General features: G+C 34.2%; 2 protein-coding genes across 12 annotated transcripts in view; one reads left to right on the top strand and one right to left on the bottom strand.

Moving 5' to 3' along the window:
• SUPT3H (SPT3 homolog, SAGA and STAGA complex component) overlaps positions 1–17,677 on the bottom strand; it is a 401,575-nt gene that overhangs the window by 379,819 nt on the left and 4,079 nt on the right. For all 5 annotated transcript variants that reach the window (XR_009597733.1, XR_009597732.1, XM_015102735.4 and 2 more), the window contains exon 2: positions 11,078–11,178. Coding sequence is in view for 3 of the 5 variants with exons in the window: in XM_015102735.4 (XP_014958221.1) it covers positions 11,078–11,178 (101 nt within the window). In the remaining 2 variants the exon portion in view is untranslated. The remainder of the gene's footprint in view (positions 1–11,077; positions 11,179–17,677) is intronic.
• Positions 1–17,677, top strand: part of RUNX2 (RUNX family transcription factor 2) — a 344,141-nt gene that overhangs the window by 24,230 nt on the left and 302,234 nt on the right. The window lies entirely within an intron of this gene.

The raw sequence follows: 17,677 nt of genomic DNA on the forward strand, positions 1-17,677 counted from the left end.
CCTTCTTCCTGAATAAAGGCAGATAAGCGATCCTACAAAAATATGCTGAGGTTCAATTCTATCCATAAACCTACAAAGTCAAACTAGATGTAAAAAGTATAGACATGTTATATAGAGATCTGTACTGAACACCTATCTATCTTCTCTGTAAATAATTTATACAATCCGGTTCAAGCCACAAAAGAAATCTTGAGAGATGTGTATGTTTGAGTTTTACAAATAAAATTCTCAGCGATATAAGAAATAGAACTCATGGTACTTACTCAAATTTTTATGACTCCACAACATCATCCTTCTTTCATCAAACCAGATGTGACACATAGCCACAATTTTCTAAGGATGCAGCAGAGGTTTCAAGCAAATCAGACACTCAAAATATAGAATGCTACACACACACACAAAAAAAGTGTTTTTCATGCAATGAAGGTGAAGAAGAAACTCAAGTTAATGTCGGAAGAGAATAAAGGGAATAATATAACTTCAGCTCTAAAGTTAGTAAGAAAGCAAAACAGACAAGGGATGAGGGACATAAATAATAAACTTATCAAGTTATAATCTCCAAGACCCATGGAGATTGTCCTCCTAAATTATAATGTCCCACCCTGAACACAATTTCCTATTCATTCTATTAAATTCAGCACCTATTAGGTACCTAACATGTACCAGGTACTGTAAAATAGGAAAGTTAAAACAAGCTCTGGCTTCATGAAACTTACAGTGGGCAAAGAAACAGGCAAGTAAACAGATCCCTGGAATACACTAACGTAAGGACTTCTTTAAAGAGTATACTATTAATACAAGGTGCCATGGCACACAGAAAGGAATTAACAAGATTGGACAGCCAGTGATGTCTTCTTGGGGGATGAGCTGTCCAAGCTGATATTTTCCATTTTATTGTATTTCCTATTCCTCCAGTTCTCTCAATCTCATACTTTTCTGACTTTTAGATTTCATTAAACTTTCCAAACCCTTCTCCCATTGTTGAACAAATTAATCGACTTCATTCCTTTCTATTCCATCCCACCCCACTAGCCTAGGCTCAGTGATTAGACCCTCTAACACCTTGAATTTCAATATTCTTCTGTTTTTAATTCCTAAATCAACCCAATCACCTTTCTTTTCCAGTCCTATGCCCAGTAGTTGAGCACCATCACAGAAAAGTATACAACCTTGCTGTTAGAGCCCTTCTATGATTCAATGGGCATGAGCTTGAGCAAACTCAGGGAAATAGTGGGCAGGGAAGCCTGGAGTGCTGCAGTCCGTGGGACCACAAAGTGTTGGACACGACATAGCAAGAGAACAACAACAACTTGTCAGAGCCCTTGACAACTTAGGCAACACTAAGCATATTCCTGATGAGCTTTCTCTCCCTAACTCCACTGCTGCCATTACAAACCTTTAACACTCTCAAGCTTCCCTACCTCCCCATCCCTTCCATGCCAACTCCAGTCACTGGCCCTGCCTGCTTCTTCAAAATGGTATGAATGATAATTATGCATAGCTGAAAATATGACTTCACACTACTTTTATGTGTTAAAAAAGTTATGCATATTGAACTAACCCAGCAATCTAACATCCCTAACATTGTTTCATTATGAAAACAGATTTGGTCCCAACAAAGGACTTGCAAATAAACTCTGACCTGCTACCTGAACAATTTCAGCTACTAAAATACAACCAAAAACCAAAAGTAAGAAGTATACCAACTCTCAAAATTGATAACTAAGTTTACACACCAAAGATCAAGTGACTTTTCTCAGAAGAGAACATGTATCAGGTTTTCCTAGAGTATGACTTATTTTAGACACAAATCTGATAAATTTAATTTCTAGTCCATAGTAGCCAGAAGCAGCATTCAAGTGGGTGGCAAGGTGAAACCCTGCCAGAGTACAACACAACAGCAGCAAAATTAGCTGATGCAAACGAGAGAAAAACCGTAAAACTCAACCCCCCAAAATTATAAATTCAAATAGCAGATCAAAGTAGGACTGTCGATCACAGGAGCAAACTACACTTTATGCCTCAATGGTATCCTAGGGCATCACAATGGTCCAAGTGGACTGTAACACCTGATATATTTTATAATGAAATTTCAGTTTAAAAAAAAAGTTCAAATTGTACCTGGTATTCCATCTGTACATAATCATAAACATGCTATAATAACCTTAGTATAGAAATATTTTCATTAAAATGGTCAAAATAAAATCCATTTTATCACTTGGATTACCTCATATATTTATAAAATAAATATACTAAATATATTTATTCTCTATGATATATATGGCATAGATGCCTTGGTTTTTAATTCTAATAGAATACAGTTGTAAGCTAGTCTTTTGTTTCCAATCATGCTCTTCACCCAAGACAATAATTGTACAACTGAAAATCGAGGCGACAGTCTGGCTGATTGTTACACACTGCAGACACAGCACAATTCTACATTCACGCAAGTAAAACCAACACTAAAGGAAACAGTTCTTCAGCATCTCTAATGGCACAATAGTTAACCAAGTCACTCGGTAGTCAGTTTCTACCCAGCGTTGTTTCAGATAAAATTTCTAAAAGTAAAATTATTTCATTAATCGACTTTAAAATAAATCACACAGACCAATGTCTGAAATTTGAGTATACAGCAGAAAGCATAAAAAGAAAAGAAAAACGAAACTGCTTAAAATTTGCACTTAGAATTTGCTTTGGAACTTGATAAAATGATCCCTTAAAATTCATCTGGAAGAATAAAAATAGGAAAAGAGACAAGAAACATTTTAAAAAGAGAAGTTATGCAAGTGACCCTGAACTGTAATACCAAACATTAAAACATGTTGAGAGGCTATGATAACTAAAGTAATGTAGTGCTGGCAAAAGAAGAGGCAATTCGATAGACAAAGCAGAAAACGCAAAAATAATAACTCATTATCTGATAAAGGTAGCATTTCAATTCTGAGAGAAAAGGGAGGTTTATATATTTGTGGTGGTGAGACCACTGGCAAGAGAACTTAAAGTAAAAACTGTTTTGACTCAGAACCCTCCCTGGCACTGTACGACAAAATTATGGATTAAATATTAAGCTGTAGAAACTAAAAGCCTGAAACATGAAAAGTACATGATGATTTGTACAAAAGTTGTGGGTAAGACTTTCTGTCAAAGTGAAGTAATAAAATAAAGGCAGATCTAACCACACTGAAAATGAAAACAAACAGATTAAAAAGAAATAAACCTGATGGAAACCAAAAGATGAAGGGTATGGGGGGCTGTGGGGAGACTTCTATATTATGATCAATAATGGCTTTATGTCTTCAATATATTAAAAGCCCATAATAATAAACAATGGGAGGAAAAATGAGAAGTCAGTAAAACTGTGCTCAGATTGTGAACAGACACCCACAAATGAAGAAATACAAATGGCCAAAATAATTCCAAACTCAGTAGTCAAAGGAAAGTTATTATGTAAAATAGTTAAAAGAAAAGCACAATGTTTTTACTGTGAAAATGTCAGAGATGGAGAGGGGTACTCTCATAACTGTTGGTAGACATGTAAAAAGTCCAGTTTCCCTGGAGGATAAATTAAGAAATTATTATCAAAAAAGCTTTTAGACTCAGAAAAAAATCTTCTTCTAAGACTTTTATATAAGATATTAAGCTTCCATTACATCATTTTCAATAGCGGTATAAAAATTGGAAATAACCAAATGGTCCAATAAAAGAGGATTAAAAACATACTAGATATCATATAATGAGTTGTTTAAATTCTGTATCAACAGAATTTCTTGTAAGGAGGAAATACATAATCATAGGTAAAAAAATTTTAATTTCCTACCCAAAATTAGTAACCACTCTCTAATATATTTTCAGCATTTACAAATCCATTTTTATTGAGTATCTTTTTCAACGATTAATTTTGACCTTCATACACTTAAAAATAAGTTTTCAAAATCTCAGCATATTTAAAATAAAAATAATGAACTGACAGAATGCTATGCGACATACTGCTCAATTTTATATACCTAACCAAAAGTCTTGCAAATCCAGGTACATGAAAACAAGCACCCAAAACTCACAATGCTGTTACACACTCAGTTACACAACTGGCATGACAATTAAGTGCAATATAATATACTCAGAACAATAATCACCAATAATCACAGGATTTTCAGAAAGACTAAATATAAATATATTAAGTAAATTCACAGAAGAACATTTTTAATATTCAGTATTATCCAGACTGCCTACAAAACAGAACACGAAAGTAATATTAAACCTCCTCATCAAATCTGACCTGTCAAAGTAACCAAAAATTAACATCCCCAAATCACTGAAAAACTGTTAGACAATGACAACCCAAAAAAGGGAGGAGTAAAAAGTTAATGGATGTCAGCGTTAAGAATAAATACAAAACAAAATAATGTAACATGTAAAATGTATTTTTCCAATTTCAACAAAAATATAAGCATACTAGAAAAGAAGTATTTCATGTATTTATTTTCCATATTTCTTCTGTATTGTCCAAAATGGGAGCCATTTACTACATGTAATTATTTAAATTTAAACTAATTAAAACAAAGAGCAGAATTCACTTGCTCTGAATTCTGTAGCTCAGTCGTCTTGCTCAGTTAATGTACTCAAAAGGTACCTGTGGTTAGCGGCTATCTACTGGCGAGTACAGAAACAGAAATTTCCATCACTACAGAAAGTTCTCCTGGACAGCATGCTATATAATATAGACAAATTAATTTTTTCTATATAATTATAAAAATTTTCTCCATAAAACTGCAAACCTTTCTCCCTACACCTGAAAAATTTTTATAAACTTCCTAAATCAACAGGTTGATGATAATCATTCTTTTAAGTACAGTGATGATAAGTACTAACAGGAAATTGTTTCTCATGTGCCAGGAACAATAAACATGGGCCAGTGTTTTTCATGTGCTCTGACTCAGTACCTCACTTAATTTTTATATAAACTGTATAAGGTAGATACAAGTCTACAATGCCTTGTCTGAAAGCAGTATTTCAGAATTCAGAAGTTTTCAGCTACTACTACACAAAAGCCGTATACTACATAACTCTTGAGGGAAGCACTCAAGAGCACAGTAGAATGTATGAATATTAACATGAAAGGTAAGCAAGTCAATAAATAACCATCAATCAGTTAGGTCCTGGTGCTGCCATCAACAGAGAAGGCAATGGCACCCCACTCCAGTACTCTTGCATGGAAAATCCCATGGACAGAGAAGCCTGGTAGGCTACGGGTCCACAGGGTCGTGAAGAGTCGGACATGACTGAGCTACTTCCCTTTCACTTTTCACTTTCATGCACTGGAGAAGGAAATGGCAACCCACTCCAGTGTTCTTGCCTGGAGAATCCCAGGGACGGCGGAGCCTGGTGGGCTGCCGTCTATGGAGTCACACAGAGTTGGACACGACTGAAGTGACTTAGCAGCAGCAGCAGCAGCTGCCATCAAAATAGTTCAGAACAGGTGTTCCCACTGACCAGCATTAGTAACTGCACTCACACAGTACTACAGTCTCAGAATGACAAATCCATGAATTCTTCCCCACAGGCCCGAGGATTTTCATCACAGAATTATTAAATGACTCTTATCTCCCTGAATTTCAAGAATTAATTTCTAAGACTGAACAGAATTTTTTCCCTCTAGTAATTATGTATCTTAAAATAAAAGGCCTAGCTATCTTCTTTTCATGAAATAATTGATGATATTTAAATACAAATTCAAAACTGTATTTTGTTACATTTATAAAATGATATGCTTTTTCAGTGCAAGTACTTAACTCAATTGGATTGAGCAATTTAACCATTACCTTATTTCATTTCTAAAAGGAAAAAAAGTATAAACCACCTTCAGCTTCACAGTGCTTTTATGTTCTCAATCAATTTTTGCACATTTTCTCACTTTCAGGAAAGATTATGACCAATTTTAGGTTACAATTTGAAAATATTCATTATTCTTATATTTATAAACTAGTGTATATCTTAAAGCATTCCAAACTGATGAATTTCACAGAAAGTACAAAGATAAGTTATGCGTTTACTTTAATGAAATTTAAATATCAAGAATTAAAATAAATCATTTAATAGTGACAAAATACAAAAGTAGGACAGATATTTAACTACTCAACACTATGGCCATGTTTAAATTCAAAATTATGAAATATCACACATATAAGCATCCAGTAAGGAGTACATAAGTATTAAGTTTCTATGAAAAATTATACTTTTTATTGGTTCTGATATGGCCTTGCTTAAAAAGATCTGGTGGTTAGACATAAGAAATTGAAACAAATTGAAACAAATGCTATAATATGAAAATACAAATTAATCCAATATTTATTATAAGAATTAGACCTCATCACAAATAACAGTAACCAATTACTCACCTTTCCCATTATTTCTTTCTTATACCACACTAGTCACACATAAGTTGGTAAAAGTTCATTTGTAAACTAAATTTTGTAAATCAAAATAAGTTTTATTAGTTGAAATGTAGTTTAGCGTAATTTGTTAAGAGCATGGACTCTAGAGTTAGACTTCCTGTTTCAAACCAAGGTTTTACCACTTGCTACAATGGCAATTTTCGGTGTTACAAACACCTGTGTCTCAAGTTTCCTCATCTATAAAAGGGAACAACACTTGTCCTCAAAGGGTTGTGTGAGAAGTAAATGAAATGGTATGTGGAAGTGCTCAGGAGAATGCCTGGTACACACAGCAGCATTTGCTATTATCATTGGCCTTATTAAAGCATCTCTGAAACTGTAATATTAATAGTATTAATGTTACCACTTATCACGAGTAAGAATTTCTTTGCTCCAGCCTCCTGAAAAACTTAAATACACCAGGGAAACTCAGTGTTTGAAGGAACCCTGTGGCCGTTTAACACATGCTGCTACTGCTACTGCTGCTAAGTCGCTTCAGTCGTGTCCGACTCTGTGACCCCATAGACGGCAGCCCACCAAGCTCCTCCGTCCCTGGGATTCTCCAGGCAAGAGTACTGGAGTGGGTTGCCATTTCCCTCTCCAAAATTGATATGTTTAATACATATCAATTATCAATTCATATATTTATATGTTAGATCCCTTGATAGGCAGATTAAGGTATGGATAGAACGAGGAACACATTCTTTCCCAACTCATTTCTTAATGTTATATAATAGCCAAATGATACCATTCCACATACACAACTGCGCCCTTACTCTAGTGTAGCAATGTATATATGGTTATTGCTATTTATCCCAAAATTCCCAAGAGAAGAAGCAAATCTTACTGAGAAAACTACTCGTTTATTTTTGGACACGCTAAGTTTGAGCTACTAACAGAATACTTAACGGATGTTCCAGAAAGCAGTCAGGAGTACAGACCTAAAGTCAGGAAGACTACACTCAGATCATCACTCCCCACTTTGTATTACCATGGAATTTTTCACATCCTATCATGTGACATTCATTCACCTCCACAACCCTTTCTATTGCTACACTATCTCGAAGGCATTCAGGTTTTGCCATACAAGGGCTCAATAATGTTGCTTTTTTAAAACAAAATGCAAAATTTGCAGAATAGTACAAGTAAAAGAGTGAATTTCATTGTCTATAAAGAAAACTCTGATTTAGAAAAGACTTTTTTCACCCTGTGGAGTTTAGATAAGGATGAAATTTCACTTGGAAGAGTTCTTAGAAAATATAAGTAGCATGCAAACAAAATCCTTTTTTCTTTAATTTGGTCACATGAGAATTACTAAATGCTACCAAGCAATGAAACCTGACATTATCACCAGGCCTATAAACCTGCAAGAGTACAATATAACCAAGCAAAGAAATTTATGAGATTAAAATAAGGAAGAAAAAATGAAGATTCCTTGAAGTGTGTTTAAATTAATTTATTTAATAAGTCATTCAAAATACCTGCAATATGGGTTGAAAAGATTTTACTTTCTAATTTACAGGCTACTTGAGTTCAATAACTTTAAATGAAAAGCCTCTGAACCCTTTCTAGAATGTATTATTCAAAAAGCTGTGATAAGGAGCAAAGAGCAAGTGTTAAGTTACAAGCATAGGTAAGGTAAAGCTGCTGTCCAACCCCCCAGGAACTGTTTGACTGCCAATACTTTTGTTTAAAATCTGTAGAAGCATGTTCTAGAGAATGCTGCACTCAAAGTATTTCTCACCCAAACCTAAAATATGGTCAGTCCTATCAAGCCTCTAATAGGAAGACAGACCAACTGCCAGCTCTGTATTTAATAGCAGATCCTGACAATTCCATTTGTGCCAGACAACTAAACACCTTTCAGTGAAGCCATTCCCTGGAAATGACACTACAATATTGTTACTTATTTAGAGGTCATGCAGTCAAGAAAAAACAGCTCATTCCTGGTGAATGGTTGGGGAAGACAGTAGCTGGAGAGGATTAAAAGAAGCAACACAATACACACTGGCTTATAAGAACTGTGAAAATGCAGAGGAAAAAAAGTAAAGATTCACAGAATCAAATTCCTACAACATGAAATAAACACAGAGACTTAAGGCTTCATTTTCTTATTTAAAATCACATAAGCAAGGATCAAATGCATATTGATTCTAATTTTATATAATCAAAAGCCTGAAAACATTATGCTATCAGAAAATATTGGTAAATTAAAAAAGGATTCCCCTAATCTTGGCCCCATTTTCCTGTTCTATGAAGCAATTCATAAGAAGAAAAAAATAACTTCAAACTATAAATGATGAATGTAACTATTAGGAGTAGCTTCTCTATGAGGTCTGAAATAGAAGGAAAATGTACATTTCTTCCAAAGCTGTGGCCAACAATAACTTTTGCATTCTGAATCCAGCTTAAGCACATTAGTTGGGAAGATCTTTGCAAAAGTATTTAATAAGAAAGTGCTGAATTTAGCTTTTATTTTCTTTTTTTCTCAGTTTTCTTAAACGGCCTACAGTCTATGCAATGCACTAAGTAGAACCTCTTTTAAGTATAAATGACAAAAGGAAATACGGCTTTCTTCTTACAGAAAGCTGTTTTTACAGATCAGAGGTCGTCAAACTTTCTGTAAAGGGCCACAGAGTAAATATTTTCAGCTTTACAGGCCATATGGTGTCTGTCACAAATACTCAACTCCGCCACGAAGCATGAAAGAAGCAACAGATAATAGACAAACAATGTCTGTGACTGTGGTCCAATAAAATCTCATTTTTGAAAACAAGCAGCCAGTCTATGGCTATAGTTTCCTGACCTCAGCTATAAAGCATGTTTTTTCACCTAAAAATAAATACACTGTTTTAATCAATAATACCAAATTTGAAATATGATAGCTTAGAGTTGCTTTAAAATAATTTCATTTTAAAAAAGTGAGGAGTAGGGAAAAAGGTTAAAGAAGACTGGCAAAACACAATTACTGTTAGTCTGAGGATAGATGCATGGAGTTCACTATACTATTCCAATGATTTTATGAGTTTGAAATTTTCAAAATTAAAAGTTTTTAAAATTACAGAGTAAATTAATGAACTGGCTCTACAGGAAAATGAATTTCCTTGCTTTATATTATAAACATTCTAAAACATGTTTAGTAGTTTTTAAACATAATTAACAGTACAACATAAAATTTTAGCATAAAGCTACTATGGTTTAGTCACTGGTTTAGTCACTAAGTCATGTTTGACTCTTGCGACCCCATGGACTGTAGTCTGCCAGGCTCCTCTGCCCATGGGATTTTCCAGGCAAGAATACTGGAGTGGGTTGCCATTTCCTTCTCCAGGAGAATCTTCCTGACCCAGGAATCGAACCCGGGTCTCCTACATTGCAGGAAGATTCTTTACCAACTGAGCTATGAGGGAAGCCCCAAAACTATAGCTAAAATCTTTAAATACACAAAGTGTATACATGCATAAGCCCTTACAAGTTTCCATAATTTAAAAGACAGCCTAACTTCCTACAACTCCTAAATTAATACATTTAATTTAGTCTTATCTTACCTAACAAAATGTGTTACCAATTTTTGGCTTTACAATATAATTATTTTATAGGGTATATATTACTTTCGTTAACATGTCATAGGCTTACTGTTTTTCACATGAATCATTTTCATTAGTTTTAAACTCTAAGCAATAAATAATAATAGACAAACACTGCTTAAGGTCTTCAATAACTGAGAGTTTAAAAGGATCCCAAGACCAAAGTTTGAGAACCTATGACTTGAATGTTTCCAATGCTGTTTAAAGTATGTTTACCAAGCAACTATTAGATACATGCTCAAACTCATTTTTCTTCTGAAGGATAATCATCACACACAGGAGTTAATCCACTATGAAGACTATCAATATACACCCACTTAAACAGAAACATTCTTTTAAAATTGCTGGGTATGTCATGAATAATGTAGCCACAGGAAAAGAAGAGCTCTAATGTGCTGTCCCCCATATGCAGAAAATTGTCTCCTGAACCAATAATAAAGAAAAGCTAATATGCGCCAGCAGACATTTCTAATAAATCTGCTACCTCTCATCAGATCAAGTTATGCAGTCTCAATGAAAGAAGCCAGAAATCAAGCTGAAAAGAGCCTTAGGAAAGAAATCTTAATGAATACGCAATATCTGAAAAAAGAAATAATGTGTTTTTTAAATGTCCCAAGTTTTTTCTCCAGTTCTGAAACACAGAAATATTATCAAAACTGAAAACCAAATGAGGCTCATGGAATTATGATGACTGACATTTGAGAAAAACTTGAGAACTCTGTGAAAATATTCCCCACTATCTAAGAATATACTCAATGTCAAAATTTTCTAAATCTAAAATACCATAAACCATCCATAATACAAATCTGGGTAGATAATAATTAGGGCACAAATGTCTACATGAGTATTCATTCTTTTATGAAGATGAACCAAACACTGTTGCATTTTTAACCAATTTGCCCCCTCTATACATGGCTATTTAAAATGTTATCAGACTATTTCATTTTTTTACTTAAGTACAAATTTTCAAGTTAACTTTTATAAGTCTTGGTATTTCTGCTGTCTCCTGTCAACATGAACAAACTTAAAAGAGTAGTAAGTGAGACATACAGCCATACTCACATCATACTCTGCAATTCTGCGGTGAAGCTTATTGACTTCCCTGTGCTTCTTCCACTGCTTGAAGGGGCAGCAGACATGGGGCTGGCTGCAGTATTATTCATCTAAATAAAAAAGAGAACCCAGCTTACAAAATGTATTTAGCTATAAGTAAATGCATAGAAAATGGAAGCAATTATAAATTACTTCAAAAACGACAGAAATTTTTTAAATTCTGATTTGCCTTATGTAAAAATCTGATTTATCCATACTTGTTCTTTATTAAAATCAAATAAAGGCAAGGTAGAAAACTGCTTAGTCAAATATGGTATCAAAAAATTGCTTGTGTGAAAAACTTTTCATTACATATTTTACAGTAAGTATTGGGAGAAATATACTCATTAAAGTATTTTAATAGAGCTCAGTGGTTTTCAAAATGTGTTCCAGGGAGCCCTAAGATTCCCTGGCAATATTTCAGTAAGTTTCCAGTTTCAGTGAGCTCTCACTGTCCATCCTGAACACAAGAACTCTGATCTTTCTATTTTATATATTGGGGTTTCAAGTAACATTTTATTTAAAGAAAAAGTTGCACAGCTGTAAGATACAAAATTACAAAACCAAAACATGACCTACTTCCCATTTGAACCACAGCCAAAAATACAAATAATAGAAATAAAGCTGAATAGTAGATCAGAAATTAGCATTGCGATATGTTATAGTCTTATGGTTAAATAATACTCACCAATTTAAAATGTGATTTCTTTTCCCAATAAAATTAAGCTGATGCATAATGGGAAAAATTAGATGCCAATCCTAATATACACCATTTTATTTACTGTATGTGGCAGTCCCATAAATAAGAATTAGTGAAAATAACATTTAAGTAATAAAAGTAGATAAAAGCCTTGGCTTTTATCTCAAGGACACAGTAAGTGCTCAACAAATGTTAGTTAATATTTTATGTTTATATAAATTTTTCAATACTATGACTTTCTTTAAAAAATAGTTTGCAGAGTTAAAGAAGAATTAACAAATCTAAAATATATAATAAAATTAAGCAGTACTAGGAAATGTTAAGTATAATAAAAATAACGAGGAGTTAAGAGTCAGACCGCCAAGGTTAGAAGCCTAGCTCCACCACTTCACTAGCACTTGGGGCAAGTTCCTTCATTTCTTTATACCTCAGTTACCTCATCTGTAAAATGGTAATGATAATTGTAAGGATTACAATTATCAGGGTTGTTGTAAGGATTAAATGAACTAACATGAACAAAGCATCCAGAACAGTTCTGAGCAGTCAGTATACAATGTTAACTATTGTAAACAGAAAGAACTCAAGAATTCTCCCTTTCTTGATGTGCTAAGAACTTTTATATGACAAATTTAGATTATCCTTACTTCACCATCACAAAGTTTAAGTAACTTGAATCTTTTCACTAGAAGACCTCAATATAATTCAACAAATATTCATCAGTTTCCTTATAAAATAAGTTCTGTTTTCACACTGACATCAGTGCTGCTACTAGTCAGCCTGGCTCAAAATCTCAAGTCGTCATCTTTGATCCCTTCTCCTGCACCCTAAAATTTGCTAAGAAGTCAAATAAATTCTACTTTATGTTTCTACCTCCTCCCTTTCTTGTTGAGTTCTATTTATAGCTTCTTTCTTGCATCTCAATTCACTCTCCATACTGCTGTCAAATGTATTTCTTAATACATCCTCTAACCTGACCACTTTGGTGGGCAACAGAGACTAAAATTGATCAAGGAAGCCTGAACCAGTCACTCACTGATGGCTGAGACGGAAAGTCGGAGCCCCAGGAGTGAAAGAGAGTGGGCTTCCCTGGTGGTTCAGAAGGTCAAGAATCTGCCTGCAATGCAAGAGACCTGGGTTCGATCCCTGGGCTGGGGAGATGCCGCAGAGAAGGGAACGGCTACCCACTCCAGTATTCTGGCCTGGAGAATTCCATGGACTGTATAGTCCATGGGGTCACAAAGAGTCAGATGTGACTGAGCAATCTTCACTTTCACTTCCATGAGTGAAAGCTCAAAAAATTAACTACTACAAACTACTGTCTGAGATGGGCCACATATGAAGCTTCTGATAAGGCAAAAGGACAGAGACTTAAGGCAAGCCTAATTATAGCTGGGTAGCCAGATGGAACATCCCAATATCATTCCGTGGCAGGACCAACTCTCTGCCAACATAACCCCCTCTCTAATCTGAGGGGCCTAAGGGCCAGGCAAAATTCATTTGACAGAGAATGTAAGAGCAGAGAAACAGAAAGAAAAAGGTTTCACTCAAACTGAGCCTGAAAACCAAAATTCTAAACTAAAGAAGCTAATGCTATGAAAAACCATCAATCTTTTTAAGCCTAAATTTGTCCTGTTTGTTCACAAAGACTTCTGGTGGGAGGGGGGAGGGGGGGATAAGTACTTTTTTTTTTTTTTTACAAGTATTAGAGAGAAAGAGGAAACACCACTTGGAACTCAGTTTTTTTTTTAAAATTATTTTATCATCAGTCCAAGACTGGGGAAAAATAAGACAGGAAAGCAAGTACTTCCAGGAACAGTCCTACAGAATCAGGACACATTGATTAAAAGAGGAACTTGGCTATCCTACTGAACCTAGAAAATGTTTCCACTTGTCCCAAGAGAAACTGACAAGCGATATGACATCCTGGAGAAGATGTTAAAGATTACGTGTTAACCCCACCCTCCAAAAGCAGTTATGATTTAGGCTGACTCAAGTCAGATCTGAGGGCATGCCATTCTGTGGGACTCTCCTGAGATACTGCCAGAGTAATTTTCATTTTGCAAATCCAGTCACCTTGCTTTAACACTCTCTGAAGAGGAGACATTTCAGAAAGTAACTTCATAGCAAAACTCCAGCTTTCTTAGATTGTGCCCCTACTGCAAATGTTTCCTATCAAGAGTATTTATTAGTAAGAGGGAAAAGGTCCCAATTCTAGTTTATTATAACCATGATCATCCTTTCACAGTCAAGTTATTTAATTCTTAAATCAAACAGGTGGATAACATTTTTCTTGACATAATGAGCTGATAGTGCATTAGAATCTTTAAAATTATTTCCTGTGCCCACATTTTGTTTGATGATAGAGATAATTAACTTCTTTAGACATTAACTTTTTAACACATCAAAGTCCTATCATTCCAATGCTTTATTTCCTATCTCCCAGACATTAAAAAAAATAAATGTCGGTTAAAAGCAGAAGCACTCAAGTCAATTTTCTCTAATAAATATAGTTAACATGGAACTGAAAACCTACTGTAATCTTCTCAATGGGTTAATGTCCTACAGTTGTTTTAGCTTTCAATTGAAATGCAGCTGTTTGCCATATTTTACAAAATGAATTCAGATGTGCAGATGGAGACCTAGATTATTTCAACATGCCACAGTTTAAATGTGAACTCAAGGAATAAGTTCATCACTGATTAATACTTATATTTAAACCTGATCATTAAGCCAATAGCCAATATTATATCACATCTGTAAAATTCTGTTCCAGAGTAGAAAAACTGGTATATTTTAATAAAAATAATGGAATTTAAGGATATACCCCTTTTCCTAGAAAATATCATGACAAAAAAAATTTTTTAATGTAGTAAAGTTATACATCACAAATGTGAATTAAGCAAAAATGTAATGAAACTGTTACTCAGTTTTTATTTATAGCTCATATTTTTAGTGACTAAATGACCAAAGAAATACCATGAAACATCTTTAGCTTAAAATACCTCAGAGTTGAAAACTTTATTACTAGTTAAAACACTCTCAAAACAATGTCAAACTCTGGATTGTGAAATCCATCAGTCTAGCCATCTATTAAAAGATAGCAGAATTTTTTGTTTCACTCTTGAGAACAATTAATTCAGCAGACCTCTGTACTGATTCTGAGCATCTAAGAGTCTCAATTTCAATCATTCATAATCTGAGCATCCCACATAATATAAAGTAATAATCCCAAATAATATAAAGTAATAATGTTCTGTTATAATCAGAACATTTTCATTTTCATAGAACTCCAAAGGCAGGAAGAGATTATGGTTAAACCAACACTATTACACACTACATTTCAGCTTTATTGCTTAAAAAAAAAAAAAGCTCAAGTTATATCATGATATAAATTTCCTCCTGCTGTGAAAAAGAATACCAAATTATCAATCACTGAGAATATAAAAAAATTAAAAAGCAAATTAAAATGTGCAAAATTTTAAAACTTCTATGTCTAGTTGGGGATAACACAATAGTAATTCCAATATATTTACACACACCCCAATTCAAGTTAATACATACTAGAACTTGGTAACAAGTTAACTAATCTCTCATTTAGTTTCTTGATATGTCAAGAATAATTTGTCTCAGAGGAGTATTGTAAAGAAGACAGTGGCTACAACATATGAGCACTCAAAAAATACACTTGAATTGAAAATATCAAAACACTTGTAAAGTATGAAAATTCCCTCTAGACAGATTATAAACTACGTTTATATATCTCAGTTGGCTACCTGAGCAATTTTTTTTTAACCTACTGACAAAGAAGCTGTGTCACACTGGTCAGAGACAGGCGAAGTTCTATTATTATATTTTTTCTTTAGTTTCATATTAATGTAGGTTTCTACTCCATGCGCTTTCTTTTTTTTTTTCCCCATATGTTTTCATATACAGTACTCTCCTTAAGAAATATTGAGTTTCTTAAGTATTAACTCTTAAAAGAGATTCAAAAAAATTTTTATTTTTGCAAAAATGTTTCTTACGCACAGCCAATCTGCCTGTCAGATCATCCTAAAATATGTGACATCCAAACCCTGACAAAATGGCAAGCTCACTTTTCCCATATCAAAAACACTTGTTTCTACATAAAATAATACACAATTGAGTGACAATGGTTAGCTTTCCAGATATGTGCAAAAATTTGGAATCAATTATACTTCTAATAATAAGAAGTAAGTATATTTGACAAGGATGTCAAAAAAGGAGATCTCTTAAACATCAAGATTCTCTTCCAGTCCAGACTCACATTTTAAAAATATTAAATCTTATGAGAAGTCCATATTAAGTACAAACAATTCAATAAAATATCTCATGTGGTTAAAAACACACTTAACGTGACTAAACAGAAAAAGGAGGGGGACATTTTCTGGAGGCATGTAAAAAAGAGATGAGTTTGCATAAGCATTTCGGAATTTATAAAGGATCTTTCACCTGTATTAGCTCACATTTGTTCAAAACCTTCCTATTAGGCATGATTCCCCCCCAACTAACAAAGAAGGTTAAGAGCAAAAGCACTGGGCAGAGGCCACAAATCTAACACACAGAAAAGCGCTCTGATCTTAAATAACCCGCAATATCCAGTCCACCTACATACATACAAAAGTTCACCCATCTTCTACCTTAGTGCCTTAGTTTTAACACACTAAAATAGGAATTACTGAGAAGCAGTACCAAGGGACGTGTCATTAAGTTTTCTTAGAGACTGACAACTTTAAAAATTAAGTTCAGGAATTCTTTGCTTAAAAGTAAACCTTAGGCAAACAGATAAACAACCATAACTATAATGGGCAAAATATAACTATGCACACTGGCAGATGAAAAAAAAAAGTGAAAGTGTTAGTTGTTCAGTCGAGTCTGACTCTTGGCAACACCATGGACTGTCGGGAGGGGGGACCAAAGACATCGGAGGTTCAGAACTACAGTTTGAAAATCACTAATTTCATCCAAATCCCTCGTTTTTCAGGTGAGGATACTGAAGTCCAGAGGGGTTTCTTGAACTGCCCAAGGACACATCACTATTTAGCGATACAGCTGGGATTAAAACTGAGGTCCCCTGACTTCTGGTCCAGAGTTCTTTCTACTATCCCACAAGGATCACACAAATAAAAGCTGGTTATAATTAACTCACAAGTCCTCCACAATGTGTCTGTCATAGTGAACTTTGTTGTGAAGTATCTGTCTATGCCAACTCACGGTTTAGCAGGTAAAAAGCTGGGCTCTGGAGTTCAAATACAAGCTCTAACACTTACCAGGTGACCTTGGGCAAGTCACATCACCTCCCTGCCTCAGTTCCCTCATCTTTAAAAAGGAGATTAAAAATACTCCTCTCATAGGTGACATCAAGTAATGTACACAAAGCACTGAGGACAGTGCCTGCTACCTAGAAATACTTAGTTCATCATGATGATGACAATGATTATGAACCCAAGCAAAAGTACAGTTTCTTGAAAACATATCCCAAAGTACTACTATTAAACATGTATATCCTCAGAGAAAGAATACTATGCTTAGGAGTAGTCTTTGAAAGATTCAGAAACAAATTAATATAAAAAAAAAGTGAAACATAAAGGATTCAGTCAAAAAACCTCTACAGCATTTGAAATAGCAAAAGTATACTTTAAGCTTTTTAAGTAATGTATATTTGTATATTTTATAATTTTAAAAGTTCACATATTTACTGCCCTGTGAAAATTTAAGGAACACAACAGTTTTTCAGCAACTAATACATACTATATGCCAGACAGAATGTTATTTTCATATTCATAAACTTAAACTTCAATATCCACTATTAGTCAGATATTATCAGAGGCAGCAGTGTAAACAAAGAATCT

This window comes from Ovis aries, chromosome 20, assembly GCF_016772045.2.
Source record: "Ovis aries strain OAR_USU_Benz2616 breed Rambouillet chromosome 20, ARS-UI_Ramb_v3.0, whole genome shotgun sequence".
Lineage (NCBI taxonomy): Eukaryota > Metazoa > Chordata > Mammalia > Artiodactyla > Bovidae > Ovis > Ovis aries.